The 19,843-nt window shown below is 38.7% G+C and overlaps 3 protein-coding genes across 3 annotated transcripts in view; all 3 read left to right on the top strand.

The window, feature by feature from the left end:
* The window catches only part of nr1d4a (nuclear receptor subfamily 1, group D, member 4a), a 33,904-nt gene extending 24,938 nt beyond the window's left edge, over nt 1–8,966 (top strand). Inside the window, exons 2-8 of the mRNA XM_032574903.1 lie at nt 1,000–1,308; nt 1,485–1,573; nt 1,666–1,810; nt 5,270–5,856; nt 5,952–6,137; nt 6,257–6,467; nt 7,529–8,966. Of these exons, the coding sequence (XP_032430794.1) occupies nt 1,000–1,308; nt 1,485–1,573; nt 1,666–1,810; nt 5,270–5,856; nt 5,952–6,137; nt 6,257–6,467; nt 7,529–7,725 (1,724 nt within the window). The 3' untranslated portion in view covers nt 7,726–8,966. The remainder of the gene's footprint in view (nt 1–999; nt 1,309–1,484; nt 1,574–1,665; nt 1,811–5,269; nt 5,857–5,951; nt 6,138–6,256; nt 6,468–7,528) is intronic.
* Nucleotides 8,967–9,730: 764 nt separating this feature from the next.
* On the top strand, nt 9,731–11,991 carry mfsd5 (major facilitator superfamily domain containing 5). The gene is made up of 2 exons (XM_032574879.1): nt 9,731–9,868; nt 10,201–11,991. Exon 2 carries the CDS (start codon nt 10,277–10,279, stop codon nt 11,723–11,725), a length of 1,449 nt encoding a protein of 482 aa, XP_032430770.1. The 5' UTR covers nt 9,731–9,868; nt 10,201–10,276; the 3' UTR covers nt 11,726–11,991.
* A 1,213-nt stretch (nt 11,992–13,204) lies between these two features.
* On the top strand, nt 13,205–19,741 carry LOC116727450 (protein lifeguard 2-like). Its single transcript, XM_032574891.1, has 12 exons — nt 13,205–13,690; nt 14,521–14,608; nt 14,778–14,866; nt 15,003–15,067; nt 15,154–15,207; nt 15,306–15,356; nt 15,450–15,489; nt 15,607–15,644; nt 16,453–16,540; nt 17,031–17,126; nt 17,897–17,950; nt 18,058–19,741. Exons 1-12 carry the CDS (start codon nt 13,676–13,678, stop codon nt 18,205–18,207), a joined length of 828 nt encoding a protein of 275 aa, XP_032430782.1. The 5' UTR covers nt 13,205–13,675; the 3' UTR covers nt 18,208–19,741.
* The last annotated feature ends 102 nt before the right edge of the window (nt 19,742–19,843 follow it).

Here is a 19,843-nt window from a genome sequence, read left to right as displayed (position 1 = left end):
AGACACGTGAGGTCGCGTCTCAGATCATCAACAGCGCTTGGGATGAAGGGGAAGGGAAGACGGGAGAAGCGAGGGATGCAACACATATTAAAACAGAACCTGAACAGTGCATTAACGCGGCAGAAGAATTATTTACCGACAGTGTCGTTCGGATGGTGCATTCAGCAAAAATGTTGCCGGCAGTATTTTTAGCTCAGTTTATCCGCTTGATCACACCATTCTGCCTGCTGCACTCGGGAAGCTGCATACAAACAGATCTTTTCTCCACAAATAGCGCTTTAGCAGTATTACATCATAATGCATCCTGCAAAGAGAAGCTAAACCGATTCCAGTACAATAAAATGTAAATAAAATCTGTCAGTTCACTCTGTCATAAGGTACTGAAAACATTCTAGATAAAAGAATTGTATTGTAGGGCACTTCTTTGTAGAATATGAGAAATTGGCAAAATAATTAACTTAAGTTGTTCAGGTCTCAAATGATTAAAAAAAAATTCAAGCTTACATTCATTTTCAAAATAGATAATAATTCCAATGTTTTAATTTTTTTAATTGTCCAGAAACCAATATTTGGTGGAAAATATTTAATTAGCATTTTTATGGCCTGCTCTCTACTGTATCTGTCTTTTACAATGCTCTTGCTTGCAAGTAATCATCTACTCAGTATATCTTTAAGTAGAATGATGCCTGCTTCTGTTGTAATTTAGCAGACATTGAAATGAAATGGATCTCAAACATGGTGACCTAATTGCAGTGGTCTGTTACACCGTGCAAGAGACATATTTAGGTCAGAAGAATGAGACGGTCATATTTGGGGGAAAAAACAACTCTGTTGAAGTTTTTTTTATTATATCTGATTATACTGACTATATTACTCTACGAATATCAATATAACATTATATATTGATAATAAAGTGGAAGGTTGAATGACACTATCAGCATAAATTAGGCATAATGTTGCTTAGCCGTGAGGTTCAATGTCTTTCATTTTTCTATGCAGGAGGTGGAGTCATCCTGTATGCAGGGTCTTCAGGCAGCTCAAGCCCGAGCCCTGGCAGCCCCTCCAGTGGGTACCAAACACAGTCACCCTCTTCACACTCCCAGCCCTCATCTCCAGAAGAAGTTACCTTCACTGAGATCGGGACGCCCAGGCATGGTCGGACAACTGGGGCCAACACCCCGACCTCCAAACTGGTGTTCCAGTTCCCAGAGGTCTTCAGTGCTTCCTCACCTGCAGCTGCTCCACAGCCACCCTATGCACACCCTATTGCGGGAAAGAGACCCTGCGGGTTTGCAGGAACATTCACCAGTTAGTGTTTCTTCACTATTTTTACGTACAAATATATATATATATATATATATATATATATATATATATATATATATATATATATATATATATATATATATATATACTCTATATATATACATCTACTTCTTCACCCTTTTTCTTTAAATAAAATATCTTGTTTTTTCCATTCTCAGAGACAGGTGGAATGGTCCTGCTCTGCAAAGTTTGTGGAGACATTGCATCCGGTTTCCACTATGGAGTGCATGCATGTGAGGGCTGCAAGGTGAGACACTAACAAGAAAAAAAAAAAAAACAGTGACAATGTCTTAAGTGTTAAAATTTTCGATGACACTAACACACTCCTTTTTGTGCCAGGGTTTTTTCCGCCGCAGCATCCAGCAGAACATCAACTACAAGATGTGCGTGAAGAACGAGAACTGTCTGATCATGCGGATGAACCGCAACAGATGTCAGCACTGCCGTTTCAAGAAATGCCTCTCCGTCGGCATGTCGAGAGACGGTGAGACACCCTGACATATTTCTGTTTAATGAGAGAAACTCGTGTGGAGCTGCCAAAATGTCACAGTGTTCTGATTAGCCAAAGCGGCAGAGAAAGGGACAGCCAGAAACCAAGTCAGTGCTCATATGTAGGTCTGTGAGAGAGAAGGTTTTTCAGGTCATCGTGCCAGTGGCTCAATTACTTTCCTTTCTCAATATAGGACCTGCACCTGTCATTCACTTTTATTTTGTCACCACATTGCCACAAAACACCTGGCTTTGTATCACCCTCTTAAGTTTCTAAGTGTCTTTTTGCTGCCCTTTGCAGCATTCTCCCACAACACATTTACCTTTATCCTCTTATCCCCCCCACCTCCTCCATGTTCCTATACACTGTTCCCTTAGCTCTCCTACACCCCTCCTTCGGACAGTGATTTATGAGAAAAGGAGCCCTGAAGTCCCTCAAGCTATCTATCATGTGAAAAACTGCAGCAAACACAGGAATTATTTTGGGAAATTGGAACAGGGTCAGCTTGATTACTTTGTGTATCTATGCACATCTCACTGCTGTTAATGAGGAACAGGGCAGCAATTAAGCAAAGCATGCAGAAAGCATCATTGTGACAGGCTTCCTCGGGCACAGCTCTCCTGTTACATGATTTTACCTCTGAAAGCTGAGCTTGAATTGATTACCTATCATCCCACATTAAAGGAGCAGTTTGGTTGACCTAGAAAAACAATACAGATTTGTCCCCTTCGTCTACTCACACATCGTGACCTACTTGTATGGTGCAGTTTGCCTGTTTTCTTCCTCTCAGTATGGTTTCTGCTTATCTCCATCCTCCAGCTCTCTGCATTGCCTAATCTAGTAAAGAGGTTAGTGTTATTTCTGCATGTGCTTGACACTTCTGGTGCACGGAGAAAATTGGGTGGCAAAACTGCAGCTCGACAACGAGACAGTCGGGCCGACCCTCTGAGGGGGAAGATTTTTGAAACTGTTCAAGACCACAACCTAGAAACCCCTTTTCTTCTCTGTTTCAACCATTACGAAAACAGGAAAACCACATGCAACTGCCTGCAGCCCACAATAAATAGTACACCCTGATTTCACTCCAGCAGGCAGCTGTGCGACTCGGGCTCTGAAATAAGCAAATGTCACAAGTCCGTTGGTAGGGTGGCACACTTTTTCTTTCTCTAACCGGAGCAGCATATTCAGAGCAACAGCTCATTAGTTTGCATTTGTTTTGTTTCAAGCATAATAAAAGAGGTCTAAGCGCACATTGCATGCGTCCCCTGAAAAGTTCCTGCAGGCGACAGCAAGAGGAATGCATATTTGCTAAATGCAGCAACACTTGACCTAAATACACTTTACCTAAAGTATCATTAATATGGAATTAAGAAAAGAGTTCAACACAGAGAATGACAATATAGTTCACTATTGCCTAATTGCAGATTTACCTGTAACTCTGCATAAAGAAAGAGCTGTGCTTTCCTGGATCTCAGTGATGCTTTCAATACAAATGATCATAACATAGTGATTGACAGACTAAAAAAGTTGGTGGTATTGTCTGATACTGTGTTAGACTGGTTGAGATCTTTTTAAGAATATCACTGCTATTTTATTTAATTTGGTGATCATAAATATGAGCAAACAAAAAGTCCATTTGATGTTCCTCAAGGCAGTATTTTAGGGGAACTTTTAACTACTTAATATTCACAAACTACCCCTATATTAGGTTAAGGAGTACAAGTACTTATAGCTGGAGACAAACAACTTTATATTTGTGTCACCACATGGATAAAATATATTCCAGTCATCACGACATTGTGCCCATGCTGATACAGAAAAGGGAAAAAAATTATTAGTTTTGTCATCATTTTCAAAACAATGTAATGGTATGGATAAAAACATATCAAGACCACATAGCATGCAAGAAACCCATCCATTCATCCATCCAGCTCCATCTTCAGTAGTTATCATGCGAGAGGCGGGGTACATCCTGGACAGGTCACCAATACGCAAGAAACCTAGATGTTGTTATGGACTCTGACCTACATTTTTGCCAAATGTAAAGTTTATTACTAAATTAATCAATTATCATCTTTAAAACATAAACAAAATGAACTGAATTTAAAATATTACCCAGAATGAAAGTGTTTTCTGACAAAATAGGACACAAAAACTTCGTGCATGCCTTTATTTTTGATAGGGTAGATTAATGTAATAGTATCTTTACTGGTCTCTGCAGCAGCACATCCAAAGTGTTGCTGCCAGAGTCCTGATCAACTCCAGGGAGATGAATCACATCAAACCTGACCTCAAATCACTGCACTGGCTCAAGTTTTGTAAAATGATAGATTATAAAGTCTTTTTTAAATTATTAACTAGGCACTAAGTGTGCAACATGAATCATGTTGATCTCTGGGGTCATCAGAAACCAGTGTTCAGAACTTTAGATTAGAAGAGAGCATTTAGTTTCTGTGCTCCTCAGTTAAAGAAACAAACAGAAACAAAAAGACCCTGTGATGTAAAGGAAACACAGAGTTTTGTTTCACCCTTCCCATGAAGGTTTATGGTTACTTCACCATTTCAGTTCCAGCATCTTTTAGCTATTTATTTGTTTTAAATTAGCATTTTAAAGAGTCTGTCATTATTTGACATTTACATTGAAATTTACACTTTAAACACATATCTTGTTTTAAAAAGTATCTTTTAAAAACAAGCTCTATGCTCCATGTAAAGAATGGTGCTATTGAAATAAACCTACCCTGCCCTGCCTTACTTGCAAAAGTCTTTGAAGTTGCACCAGTTCAACTTTTTCTTGCTTTATCAGACTCAATCTTGTGGGTACACACAGACACACAGTCCCACACTCTCTCTTTCTTACTTTCCTTGCTTCTCCTTCTTTTAGGTCAACCTTTTCACTTTTTTCTTTTGACTGTCTCCTCAACTCATATCTGAAACTTACTTGTCTCCCCTCTTTTTTTTTTAATCCAAAACCTTCATACCATTGACATCATAGTCGTGTTGCCCCACTGCCCTACTTACAGTTTGAAGGGAGGGAGAACTGGAGGAACAGGAGAGAAGAGCTAGATGGAGAGGAGGATGAGGCAGATGGCAGCAGAGGGTCTATAAATAGCCTTTCCAGCTGATGGGTTCTATGAGAAGGGAGAGGTCGGGATACGCATGAGAAAACAGCAGAGACTCAATTCGAATCTTTATGTGATTTTGATAGTAAAGTCTGAAAGATTACAGCAGATTACACTCTGGTGTTTCCTTAACAATACTTTCCTCTCCTATCAGTGGAGATTTTGTATCTTTAGAATTTTAGCTGTTGATGATATTCTGAAATTGTACAGGTACAGCAAGACCATGAAAACGTGGTCCTACTATTATTTAAAAGTAGAAGAAAATACACACTGCCCACGTTGCCCAGTCCAAGTTTTAATGTTTTCCCTCTAATGTTTATGTCATCCTTAGCTGTGCGTTTTGGGCGCATTCCTAAACGGGAGAAACAGCGACTTCTTGATGAAATGCAGAGCTACATGAACAGCCTGAATGAGTCAGCTGCCATGGACATGGACTCTTCAGCGAGGGACAGTACCACCAGCACAGACGACTGCAACTCAAAAGAGGCCATTGGGACCATTTCCAAAGCCTATCGGGAAATCTTCACCGGCAACAACAGCCACGAGAGATCATCCAACAGGGCCAGCATTTCCACTTCCAGCAGCAGCAACAACAACAATAACGCATCTACCTTTTCTCAGGATGGTGGTTTCCAAGCATCATCTCATTCCAACTCCACCCAGAGTTATCAGTCGTGCCCTGTCTCCCATGCAACTATGTGCCCCGTTGCCTCTAATGATAACCAACCTATGTTTCACAAAGTGGACAACAATCATTATTCGTATTTAGTGTCAACAAATCAGAATCATAACCAGTCAAATATTGCAATGGGACAAAGAATCAGCTCCACCAATCTGAACAGTTTTACCTCTGGAGAAGTCGCCCAAAACCAGCCCTCCACCTGTCCGTGGAAATTAGCACCAGGAGCTAAAGTGCTGGTAAGAGTGAGAATTGAACAAATATATAATTGAATGTTATCTCATTTGACCAACGATTAATAGTTTTGTGGGATTTTTTTGGGTTTCTCTTCCAGGCCTGCCCTCTCAACGCGTGCCCTGTATCAGGAGCGGAGCGAACAAGTCAGGAGATATGGGAGTCCTTTTCTCAGTGTTTCACCCCTGCTGTGAAAGAAGTTGTGGAGTTTGCCAAGGGCATCCCTGGGTTCCAAGAACTGAGCCAACAGGACCAGGTCATGCTGCTAAAGTCCGGCACCTTCCAGGTAATCTTAATAACATATTTTGTTATTTAGCACACCTTAAATGCAAAATATGTGTTTCACTCCTTGCACACTATAGATTTTGTTTTTTCTAATTTTTGTCAAATTATTTGTGTGTTTAGGTTCTCATGGTGAGGTTTTGCACTTTGTTCAATGCTGAGCAACGTACAGTGACCTTCCTAAATGGCCAAACGTACCCCCTATCCACTTTGCGAGTCTTGGGCATGGGGTCTCTTCTGGATGCGATGTTTGAATTCAGCGAGAAGCTGGGCTCCCTGGGCCTGGAGCCTGATGAGATGGCCCTGTTCATGGCTGTGGTGCTGGTTTCTGCAGGTGAGACAAAGAACTGATATAGAGTCTCATGCAAAAGTGATCATTATTGTCATTAGGAACTCAAACTTGTATTTATTCTGTTGGGAGTCTAAGTGATGGAACATCACAAACCAACATTGTGAAGTAGAAAAAAAAATAGTTTGCATTTGATCCCTTTTATTCTGATGCTCCTAAATAAAATCAAGTACAACCAAATACCTTGAGATATCACTTAGTTAGTAACTAATTAGTCTACAGTTAATTACAGCTGTTATGTGAAGGCCTTTGAGGTTTGATATATAACATTAGTAACCAAAGAACATCACCCAAGGTACATACCAGACAGTTAGGGGGAAAGAGTGGTGGAAAACAAATATTGTTCATCTATTGAACATCATCCCCAGCGTGACATGGTGATGGTGGTAGCATCATCCTGTCAGGGTTATTTTCCTAAGTAGTGGTAGTCAACCTGGTCAGAGCTGATAGGAAGGTAAATAACACTAAATACAGCTCAATGCTAGAGGAAAACATTCACTGTTGCAACTGGATTGGAGGACAAAAACCCTAAAATCAATAGCCACAACTACAATGCAATGGTTTTTATCACAGCATATTCATGTGTTCAAATGGCCTAGTTATAGTGTAGACCTAAATCCAGCTGAGAATCTGTGACAAATGTTGATGTTCACAAATGCTTTCCATCCAATCTGACTGACCTCGAGCAATTTTCCAAGGAAAAGTGGATAAACATGCCACTATTCAGATGTGCAAAATCACAAGATAACCCTTTGGGCTTTTTTAAATTTGAAAGAAAAATGCAAAACTATTTAATTTTTTCTTCAGCCTATTGCACTTCACAATTGCAATAGGTTCTCCTTCATGCTGATCTATAATATCACATTCCAGTGAGATATATTATTTGTGGTTGGAAAATGACAAAAATGTGAACAAGTTGAAGAGGTATTAATACTTTCGCAATGAGCTGTATATGCTGCAGCGCAGTGAGAAATTGTTTCTGAAATAGTGAGACTATAAACTTAACATTGTAAACAACTGACACTGTGAATCGTCCTTCCTCCCAGACCGTTCTGGCATCTCAGACATGAGAGCCGTGGAGCAGCTACAGGAGGGCCTAATCCATGCCCTTCGGTCACTGATCTGTCGTCGACGCTCAGACGACTCTGCCCTCTTCTCCAAACTCCTACTGCGCCTACCGGACCTGCGAACCCTCAATAACCTGCACTCCGACAAACTGTTGGCCTTTCGCATTGACCCATAAGGAAGAGACTTGTTTGCTGAACAATTACACAAAGAAGTATACACACAGATGTTTTGGTCCAAAGACTGGACTTCCTTTAACTGCGAGGGACGAGATGTTGTGCAATAAGAATGTTTTTGAAAAGGACAAATGAGGGGAATAAACATATTTCTCACGGATTTTTTGACATATATGCAATGTTTTTGAGACAAAAGACAATAAAAGAAACAAAAACAAAAAAAACACATCCATAAAATTCATGTACATAAATTACTCTCATCACCTCATAGGAGACATTATTCCAGATAAAACTTAATTAGTAGAGTTGCAGATAGAATGTTGGACAGATCATTTGTTTATTTGCTCATTATATGGAGTATATGCAGAAAATGATTCTAGTTCACATTTACATTCATGTAGGTAGCATCACCGGACCAGCACTAAGCAGCAGCTGAAAGATGAATATTGTAAAATAACACAATAAATAATTAGGGACCACTGGTGATAAATGATCAAGTATTGAGTTGTATTTAAGACAAAAGGGAACCTGTATATATATTATAGTGAAGTCAGAGCTAGTAAGATAATTATGTATTTTTGTTTCACAAATATGCCATCTGAATTAAGACCATTGTTTTGACGTGTCATTTGTGCACAATAGGATTCAGTCTGTCTCACATTTGTACACCAGAGATCTGGTTGAAATATCAGAGGCTTTTTGTATTATTTTGTAAAAACATTTTTTTCTGGATCACTGTACTTCATCACATATGGACTGATAGAGACACTCCCCTCACATTGAACCTTAAAGCTTCTTCGTTTATTTTTGTCACTTTGTAAATATTATGTTACCCTGTTATGTATGTATGATTTGCTGCAGAGATTTAAAGGACTGAGTCTGATATAAAGAAGAATGTATTCAACCTTCCTGTAACTCAGTGAGGGGTCTGGCTATACGCCTAAGAGGCAAAGCACAGGTGAATGTGTTGAAGGGAATTCTCAGATTCTTGGGCACACTTCCAAATATTAGATAATGTAACCAACCAGCATAACCCTTGATATCACCAGCACTTGAAGCTCACGAACCCATCCTCTGCCCCCAATGTTTGTCATACAAACAAAAGAGATATATTTTGGATGGGAGATTGAAGTTGATCCTCCCACTGTTTGTTTGATTATGGCTAATGTGCACATCTTGTACATTTTGTAAATTGTTTTTTTTTCCTCCTTAATAAAAGTGATACAATGACATAAAGTTCAAATTGTACTTTACTATGTTTCTGTGTCCATTTCACATCTATTTTGAGAAATATTGGCTAAAATGCATTTAAATTCAGGGTGTGGCCTATTTTTGCAACTAGTTCAATAAGAAAATATAGTTAATCTGAGTATGACCAATTGTATGTATAAAATAAGCTATATAGCAATCCAAACTATATAGCATTCACTACGATCTGGAATCATTACAGTTAAACATCTTTAAGGATGTTATTGAGAAAATAGACATTTTCCCACTCCCTCCATATCCATTTTAGGATTCAGCAATAATATAACTCTAATAAAGTTTAGTGTTAGAATGAATAAATGCTAGTAATGCCAACTAAATAAGGCAAAGTAATATCAAATGAATTAAAACAAAAAAGGAAAGAAAAGCGAAGTAAAATAACCCATGGGAAAAAACATCTAACAAGAAGTAGAGTAACATAAGGTTAAGGTAAAGAAAAATAACTTTGAGTAAAATACTAAAGTACAGTTAAAGCTAAGTCAAGTTGATCGTTAACTAAAGTGCAATAGCAAGATATGACAAAATTAAAGAAAAGTAGAATGAAAAAGTAAAATCAAGAGATATGAAATAAAGCTAAATAAATAGAATTAAATTTAAGGGTTACAGTAAATCGTTTGTTTTTTTCACCAATGATGCAGGGGAAAAAATAGCTCAGAAAAAAACTGGTTATGCCACGTGATAGGGACTGTCTACAAACTTAAGTAAAAAAGTGAGGTAGGAGCGCCATCTGCTGGTGACATAAAACAAACATTGGATCCAGGAAGAGAAGGATGTGTTTGCTAATGTATGCTTGCTACAATCCTAGTCTGTTGCTGAGTTGTTTAGTGTTAGTCATTACTAAATTGTACATTTAATATGGGACCGGTGTTAACCGATATGGTAAGATGTATTGCATTCTATAATTTAGATGCCAAAAATATTCGGCTTATTGCATTAAAAACACTCGCTTTTATCTTGGTAGTAGCACGTTAGCTCACATGCTAACGACAACTGTAACAGGAACTGTTAGCTGTAGATTCACTTTACGTGAACTTAGCTGTCCATAATCAGTCTTTCAGCTTTTTATACTTGTGAACCTAATGTTTTCCAGTTGCAACCAGCTGTTTTTGGTGTTAGGTGACCAAAATCAATGAGTGAAAATAGTATTATTAGTGTTAAACTAACATGGTGAATATTTTTACTCAATGGCACCTCTGTTATGTTTTTCACAGTTCCAGAAGAACAGGAGGAAACTAAATGGGAAAGTTGAAACTCCGTTTTGACTAACTGTATGCAATACTACTCAAGATGTTGGTGACTGCTTACTTTGCGATAATTGTCCTGCTGGCCCTGTGTGTTGGCTTGGAGTTCACAGCACGCCGCCTCACACCACCTCAGTCCACTCTCACTGCTGTTGCCAACCCGGCTTTCCGTCGATTCCAGAGGATATTTCTGCGGGCGTACCTCCTGGCTTTGTGGGCAGACTGGCTCCAGGGTCCTTACCTCTACAAACTGTACCGCCACTACAGCTTCCTGGAATCTCAAATAGCTATTTTATACGTTTGCGGACTGGCTTCCTGCGTCCTGTTTGCTCCGTTTTCAGGCTGGCTGCCTCAGGTCCTGGGCCGCAGACAAACATGTCTGCTCTTCTGTGTGTCCTACTCGGCCTGCTGTCTCACCAAGCTCTCCAGGGACTATTTTGTTTTGATTGTGGGCCGGATCCTGGGTGGTCTGTCCACATCCCTGCTCGCCACCACGTTTGAAGCCTGGTATGTGCACAGACATTTAGATGTCCATGACTTTCCCAAAGAATGGATCCCCAGCACCTTTAATAAAGTTGCTACCTGGAACCATGGCCTGGCTGTGGGAGCAGGGCTTGTAGCTAACTTGCTGGCTGAGTGGATTCACTTGGGACCAGTGGCTCCCTTTCTGCTGGCTGTGCCCTGCCTTGGCTGCTGTGGCTGGGTGGTACTAACAGACTGGGGTAAGGAGGAGGCTGAAAGAGGTCCTGAAGGAGATAAACAGACTCTGATACTTGGCGCTGCAAATGGAGGTGTCATTCGTTTGTCTGCTAAAGAGCGATTTTCACGCAGCTGCCACGAGGGACTCCGTTGCCTGCTGTCAGACAAGAGAGTCCTGCTCTTAGGTGGTGTGCAGGCTCTGTTTGAAAGTGTCCTCTACATATTTGTCTTCCTATGGACTCCAGTGCTGGACCCTCATGGCCCCCCTTTAGGTATAGTGTTCTCCTGCCTCATGGCGGCCTCTATGGTGGGCTCCCTGCTGTACCGCTTAGCCACTTCCACTCGTTATCGTCTGCAGCCTGGTCAGGTGCTTTGTCTCGCCATTCTGATGGCCTTCTTCTCATTTTTCATGTTAACCTTTTCCACTGTGCCGGGACAGCCGAGGCCTCACGATTCCTTCCTGGCCTTCTTGCTGCTGGAGCTGGCGTGCGGCCTGTACTTCCCGGCAGTCAGCTTTCTGCAGGGAAGGGTGATCCCAGAGGAGAAGCGTGCCGGTGTGCTGGCCTGGTTTCGGCTACCGCTGCACCTGCTGGCCTGCTTGGGACTACTGGCGCTCCACGGAGAAATCTCAGGAACAGGAGGAGGAGAGGGCGGCGGCGGCACCAGACACATGTTCGGAGGCTGCGCCATCATGATGCTGGCAGCTCTGATGGCCGTCATTAGTCTTTTCACCCTGAGCAGGAATGACACTGATCTGAGACTGGAGGGATGCAGAGGGGAGGGGGAGGTGGAGTAAAGACTTGGGCCACATATCAATTTAAGATTACCTGATGTGAATATGTAATTTGGTCAGATTTGACTGGGATAGACTTTAGTTCACATTTGCCAAAAAAAGGAAATCAACAAGGGTTGTCAGTAAATTTAGTGTAGCTTCAGTTTTTATGTTTGCTTGTTATTACTTGGTTGGTTATTTATGAATATTGTCGACCCTTCATGTTTAAGGATGCTATGGGGAAATGGCTACATCTGGCTTCATTCATTAAACAAATTCCTAAAATGCTGCACAGCTTCTGAGTCTTTCTAGAAATGATTTCAGGTACTTATACATGGCTCCAAAAGTCCATTCATATAATGCAATCAATTCAAAACCTTCATAAGGTTCAGCAGTACAGGTACTTCATGGAAAAAGAAAACTGAAACGTTTAGTTTACAGAGGCTTGAAAGTACAGTGTATCCGTAGAGCTAAAGATATTTGCGATCTATAATAGGCCACATCACTTCGTCTTTTCAGTTTTATCTGCAACTTTTGTCTATTTTTTGTCCATGTTTCTGTTCTTTATAATTGAAAATGAAGGGTCATATGTGGAATGTAAGAAACTTGTTTTATTGTTGAGTAACTTATATTTGATTTATTCTAAGGTCTTGCAATTTGCAAATAACCACTGACCTTTCTCACATTCCCTCTACAAACAAAGTATTGTATGTGATAGACCAACAAAAGTATCAAATAGTTGCTTCTACAATCACCTTTTGATGCAATTACAGCTGCTAGTCCTTTTCTTGGGGTGAGCGTTAGGGGTATTTTTCAGCACATCTAGAAAATGACATTTGTGCCCATTCTTTACAAAATAACCCAGATGCATTCATATCAGATATAAATCATTTGTGAAAATCATTACTTTTGAAGTTTTACCACAAATTCTCAGTTGAATCAACATCTGAAATTTGGACCATTCTCTTAAGTTTTCCTTTCATGATCTACCTGTATCTGGTGCTTTGCATCTTCCATATATGTACTAAAGAAAAGCATCCCATGGTATGATGCTGCCACGTTACTGTATGAATGGTGTATTCAGAGTAATACACAATGAGGTTTTTTTTCTTCTTTTTTTTTGATTTTGTGCAAGACATTTTATATTTTGGGCTAAATAGCTTACCTTAGGTCTGAAAAGGCTGCCATACTCTGGGACTCAATGGAGTCTGCTTATTAATTATGTGACTTCTGAAGACAACGCACAGCAATAAACTTTGTTTTAAGGTATCAGAGAGGGATGAATATACCTTTTTTCACCTTTAAAATGACCTACTTTGTGCTGGTCTATCACATAAAACAAATACTGCTAAATACTGAGGTCTAAATACTGCTAATAAATCATGTAATTTTACATTTGATTTTAATTACATTTAGAATGAAAGTGTTTATTTTGACTCATTTATGTACAGTAGGCCGACTTAATTTAACTGAAAATATATTTGCCAACTCTGATGTAGAATAAAAAAAAATAAAAATTGGGCTCTGCGACAACTCCCCACTCCACCACCTCTGCTGCAGACCGTGTTGCCAGATTTCTCTGGACGTACAGACCTCAAAACGCATCACGCAGGTCTCATGTTGCCGCTCCTCCCCACTTTCCGACGGGCTGTGGTACAGTCCCAGTTCTCTTCTATGGAGCAGCTTTCTCTGGATGCTGCTAGAACATCCCCCCGTGGGTGTGGGAGGGGCATCCGCACAAGTGGAAAGTGCGATGTTTTGAGGTTACATCAGTGCGTCATCAGAGCCCGGTTTTCAGTCTCATCAGACAGCAGGGCGCATAAAAAGTCCAAGGCCCGATCTCCCAGCTGTTAGTTCACTGTTTTGGCTTTGAGAGGTGCATTAACAAGGAAGAAGACACCAGATCCCCACTGACTGACTGACTGGTTGGCAAGGAAACCAATACAAGCTGCTGACGGAGTAAAGACAGGCATCATGACACAGGGCAAGGTATGAATGAGCTGGCCTTGTCTTCTGTTGTCTATGTTTACCTTTCTTCCTGTCTTTTTAAGGAATATATATATATTTTCCCTTAGGGTGAGCGTTTCCTGATCACATCAACCAATCTGTGGATATATAATGATCCTGCTGCTAAAGTGATTTGATATAGTAACACCGAATGAATGCCGTTCTTTAATAAAGCCTGTTTATGGTTCTGAATGAAATGCGTCATTGGTTGTTTAACGCGTTACATCACCATGAGCCCTCCACTTCTTTCCAGAGCTCAGGAAGTTTGTGCTATCCTTTACTGCCCTCATATCAGACACTATTTTCAATTATTTAGAAAATTGTGCACGCTCAAATTTTACTTTTAATTTGAGCAAACCACAGTCTTTCACTATATTATTTAAACCTGTTAGGCTGAAAATAGTTGCATGGAGTAATAAAATGTCGCGTTAGCTTAAAGTTTAAGCTAAATACAACATTTGTGTTAGCTTAACACAAATTTGTAAGAGGTAACTAACAAATTTCAGATATTAAATATTGTGCTTTTCAAACCCATTGAACATTTTTTCATAGCAACCTATAACTTCAATATATTTAATTTAGACTTAATGCAGACCAACTAAATGTACCTGATATTCTTTGACAGGACAGATTAATTGTCAACATCTTTCACATATAGGGATCTTATGTGTGTGCTGTGCTCTTGTATTCATCCTGTAGCCTATTTACTCCAACTTTGTGTGAAAATGTGAGATTTTACTTCTAGGAGAAATGTAAACTTGTTACCTTTAAGAAGGTTGATAGTAAAAAAAATTTATATTTTATTCATTCAGCTGTCACTTGCTAACAAGGGGAATGATTCCACAAGTGGAGAGGCCTTTGTGGCACCACCTCCCCCCACATATGAGGAAGCTATTGCAGGTAGGATTACACATATTTTTTCTGGGTCCACTTATAAAACCAACATATTCTCATATTTCAAACCTAGCTGTGGTACTTACTGAACTGAAAAGGCATTGTAACAATGAGCGTGTATAAATGTGTGAAGGATTGGAGCCGTTGACATGACCTAAATGAATGTGACCATTAGGTGTCAGTGCGCCTTGCTACAATGATGTGGAGATGCTCACAGAGTTCACCTGGGATGATGTCAACATCAGAAGAGTCTTCATTCGTAAGGTATCACAAAGCTTCATGTCTTGCTCATTCAGCAGGAATATTGTCATAATAGAGCAGTGTTAAAATGTGACTCCCTGACTAGAACACATCCGTACATAAACACTTTTATGATCTATTCTGGATTTCTTTCTGTTAGGTGTACTCTATCTTGATGATTCAACTTTTGGTCACTGTTGCAATTGTGGCTCTTTTTACCTTCTGGTAAGTCTTCCTAAGTTTTGGTAAACTAATTACTATTACAGCTTGTTTTTTCTGGGTATTTATTTGCAGTTTAATTTCTCTATTAGTGATCCAGTGAAAGACTACATTCAAACCAACCCTGGGTGGTACTGGGCCTCATAGTAAGTCACAACTTCAACGAGCATACAATATTTAAAAACAATTTTTTTTTTTTTTTTTTTGCCAATCATGCCTAACAGTATTTTTCCCCGTATGGCAGCGTGGTGTTCTTTGTCACCTACTTGACTCTGTCATGCTGCTCTGCACCCAGGTAAATCAATATTTCTCAAAACTGACTTGATTACAGAATAAATGGGAAATCAATGAAGACTAAAATCTAAATGATTTGATTTTTATCTTGCAGGAGACAGTTTCCATGGAATCTGATTCTGCTTGCCATTTTTGTAAGCCAAAAATAGCTATGTTTATACATTTAGTACATTTTTTTCTAAATTTGTAAACATAGTTTTTAACATATTCCAGGATGGAAGACATTATTTAAAATATGTATTTCTTTACAGACTTTATCCCTTTCTTACATGACTGGAATGTTGTCCAGGTATTGATTTATATTCTCTTTCTGTTCCCTTTCAACAATGGCAGAGTTTTATAAAACTGCCATTTTGTATATTGTAAATTTTATATTTATATTCTTAACTCATACTCTTTGAACTTCTTGACATTTTTCATGTCATATCCACAAATTTCAATGGTTTATATAAGGATTTTTGAGGGTAGACTATCACAAAGTAGTAGATTAAAGTGAGAACACGGTTTTCTTTCTACACATAAACCTTTGAAAAGTGTTGTGTGAATTTGAATACAAATGCATACCATTTGTATTCCTCTCTGATGCACATATTTTTTTCTAAAATATGGAAAACGGTTTTTGTTTACATTATTCGCTTTTTTAAATAGTATTTTATTAAACATTTACTTATCACACAAAAGTAACAGCAAAAAGAAGCAGAACAGATCAGCATAGGACATGTGCACAGAGATACAGTATTTCTTATTTCCAGCTTACCGCTGGTTATATTTAAAAATAAAATGTGGCCGTGCCTTGCAAAGTATATCATTGACATAGATTATCCAAAAGAGGACTGTCATATTTAATAAAAGGCATCCAAGTTTCCCTTAAGACTCAAAAGGCCAAGGATCCACTGTAACAAAAAGTAATGTCTTGCCATATGTAGGATTTTACATACTACCATCATCTGCTGAGGTATCAGGAACAGTCCATGCAGAGATCACATCATTCACTTTAGATTAATGTGTTTGGTGGGGGGGGGGGTGCTGAATGTTGATGTGGTCAGTAAAATAACATAAATGAAACTAAATTCTGCATGTTTATTTTCTTTTTATAGCTTCTATAACACCAAGTCAGTAGTGATGTGCCTGGGCATCACAGCCGCAGTCTGTCTTGTTGTTACAGTCTTCAGCTTCCAAACCAAGGTGAGGCAAATGGTCTCTCTCTCTGTTTGCTACACACTTAAACATTCGTTTGTACCACTCTCGATCAGCCTGATTAATGGACAACTATCAGGGCCTTAACAAGATAACAAGAGGCTCTGAAAATTATTATGAATTGTATGTAAAGAAGCATTGTTTTGTGGCTGTACTACACATCTGAAGTCCGTGTTTTCTTTTGCACATTAATATTGCGTACCAGTGTGCTTTTTTGTAAAAAAGTTGATTTCTGCTAGTTTTCTGTATTTATTGTGATTGACTTTGTCTGAAATATTGTTTTGTCTTTGTTGCAGCCTTGACCCCTTTTCTAAGACACATTTCTCCCATGGAAGACAAATAAACTATCTTATCTAATCCTAACTTACACACCTTGACATTCAAACACCATATTTAGATGCATCTTTTTTAATATGTCCAGTTAATTGATTTTAAGTATCTGCTCTCTCTCTCTCTCTCTCTTTATCTCCATCTCTAGCTTGATGTGACCTCTTGCCAAGGTATACTGTTCATCTTCTGTATGGTGATGTTCATCTCTGGACTGGTGCTGGCGATTGTCCTGCCTTTTCAGTATGTAAGTACAGTCAGTAAGATCAGTCAGTCAAAGAATCCACTTCCAGATTCTACATGATTCTTAATTGTAAAGCAACACTAAAATAATCAATAGCAAAACAGCACACAAAAACGTAAAAAGGTGTAAATAACTCGGGGTTTTACATATTTAATTGTTTAAAGACTTTGCATCACATGTGGTCTCATTATCTGTGAGACCACATGGCTTTAAACTGATACTTTGTCGGGACACCTTGGCATCACATTTCAAGGCTCAAAGTTTCCCGTAAGGGGTGTTTTTCCATTGACAGGGCAAAGAACTCTACTTGATCCTTCTTGTCTGCAAATGACACCACTGGGCCATATGGTGGTGACATAGTCTTTCTGGAATATTCTAAAAAAAAAAAAGGTTAACAGAAGAAACAGGAAAACTAATACACTTGTTGCAGAATGAAGACTGCACGTGTCAAATGCTTAATGCTAAGTTCTAAACTAGCAGAATGAAATCATTCACTTCAAACAATACTTTGACATATTTTGACATCTAAATAAGCCATTTTTTAGTAATGCCTTCTATCTCAGGAATGGTATTTGTATGGTATTTCTATTCAATCTGATGTCATAATAAAGGACTTCTTCGAGTGTTTAGGTCAGATTATGCAATGTCTGTGAAAGGTCAGATTTCCGAGGGTCCAGATTGCTTCAATCAGCTCATTGAACAATAGTGTTGTCAGTATGCTACCTGCTTAATTCTTGCAACAATATTATGGAAAATACATCTCTATCTTGCAGGTACCCTGGTTGGATGCCATTTATGCTGCCCTGGGAGCCATTCTATTTACAATGGTAAGAGTATGTTTACAGTTGAGCATTAATGATGATGTAGAAGGTGCAACATGCAAAAGACAACTGATTAAGTGATGGGTTAACTGCTCTTACTTTGTCTGTTGTAGTTCTTGGCATTCGACACACAGCTGCTTATGGGGAACAAGAGATACACCATGAGTCCAGAAGAATATGTGTTTGCCACCCTCAACATTTACCTGGACATCGTGTATATCTTCTCCTTCTTCCTCCAAATCTTTGGAACAAAGCGAGAATAAGCTTGGCCTTCAAACCTGCAGGGCCGCCCCACCATAAAAAAAAATTTAAGATGTTGGCAACCACGGTGACTGTGTTTTCAGAAAACCTTTTTTTTCAGTTATGATACTTTATAAATCTTCTGTATAGCTCCACATAGACACATTTTCATAACTATTTCCTCCCAAAGTTGTCTGATACCCTCCAATCCGATTTCCAGCATGCTTGTGAACCCAACCTGCAGGTTAACTTACTAGCTTTATGAGCCAGAAACAGTGATTTGTGATGTCTCTACATTCGATGTTAATGAAACATACTGGGTGTGTCCATAGTAGCTGTATTAGTATGTGTCATAAATCATCTGCAAAGAACAAATGTCATTGCTCATTTAGGATTAATGGAAACAACAAAACATAATGCATGACTCTTAGCTCAAACTTATGCAAATAACGTTCATTCTATCTTTTGAGTGTTGCTGTGGATCTTCTTTTAGACCGGTAGGAGAAATGTAACTTTAAAACACATTTCAAAAATGTATATGCATCTAGTCATATCAACTCTATACTTGAAAGTGTTATGCTGTATTTAACAACTTGACAGTAAGTGATACATTTTCATCGGGGCTTTAAATGACAATCTGAAAACAGTTTTCACATTCGGTGCAAATTATTGTGGTATTAATACTTATTTAAATTTGTCAATGCACATTAATAATTTTACCCAAAGTCATGATGATTTTGGTTTGTGTGACTACAAAACTTTTATTCAATGTGTTCCCTTTTATGCAATCCCTGTATGTGACTTGTCTACTGTGTGGTTGAATCAACATGTTTCAGTGGAGAATTCTTGATTGATATCTTTCAGAAAGATATTCAGATTGAGCCTTATAGGTTTTAGAGTTACTGATGTGAGAACTTTCAATCAACTTGACCGTATATCTGTCAGTAAATATCAACTTTACAGTGCCAAACATGGAGAGACTTTATGCACCTTTAATAAGGACTGCATTTGTGGAGGAACCTGAATGCTTCCTCCACAAGCATTCCTCCACTTTATTTTACTATTTTAGATGGCATTAAAGTTAGGAGTCTGATGCTTCAAATGAATTTATAGGAGTTTTAAAATGTTCTTTTTTACTTTTACTTTTATTATACTGGTGAAATATGTTGTTGGACTCTGCATTTTATCCTGGAATTGGTGTTACTGTCCTATTTATTCAAGAGTGTGTATAATTATAGTGTTACTATACTATAATTATATATATGTTACAGTTCTTGTTAAAGATCTGAAAGTTTATATCGGCAGTTTTTCTATAGAAACATCAGATCAGACCAAAATATCTTAAATTTATTGTTTAGTATCTTCACCACATGGTATTGGAAATAATTGGGAGGGATTTAGTTGGAAAGTTGAACACAGTCGTACAAACTGGTGAAATACAATAAAAATTATATATATCTCTTTTTTTTCTTCTTTTTTTCAAATAAAAAATTCTATGTTCATGTGTTAATTAGCTTTGCTCTGATAGCTCTAAATAAAATTCTATCTTGACAGTTATCTTCCATTTGCTTTCATTTCCATTTGTACTTTAATCTCAGTGTAAATAGGGTTTTGTGAACATCTCAGGGGTTTGTGAGAGAACACCATTGAATAAACAAT

This window comes from Xiphophorus hellerii, chromosome 1 (assembly GCF_003331165.1).
Source record: "Xiphophorus hellerii strain 12219 chromosome 1, Xiphophorus_hellerii-4.1, whole genome shotgun sequence".
Lineage (NCBI taxonomy): Eukaryota > Metazoa > Chordata > Actinopteri > Cyprinodontiformes > Poeciliidae > Xiphophorus > Xiphophorus hellerii.
The sequence above is the reverse complement of the archived record's forward strand: the minus strand, read 5'-3'. Positions and strand labels throughout refer to the sequence as shown.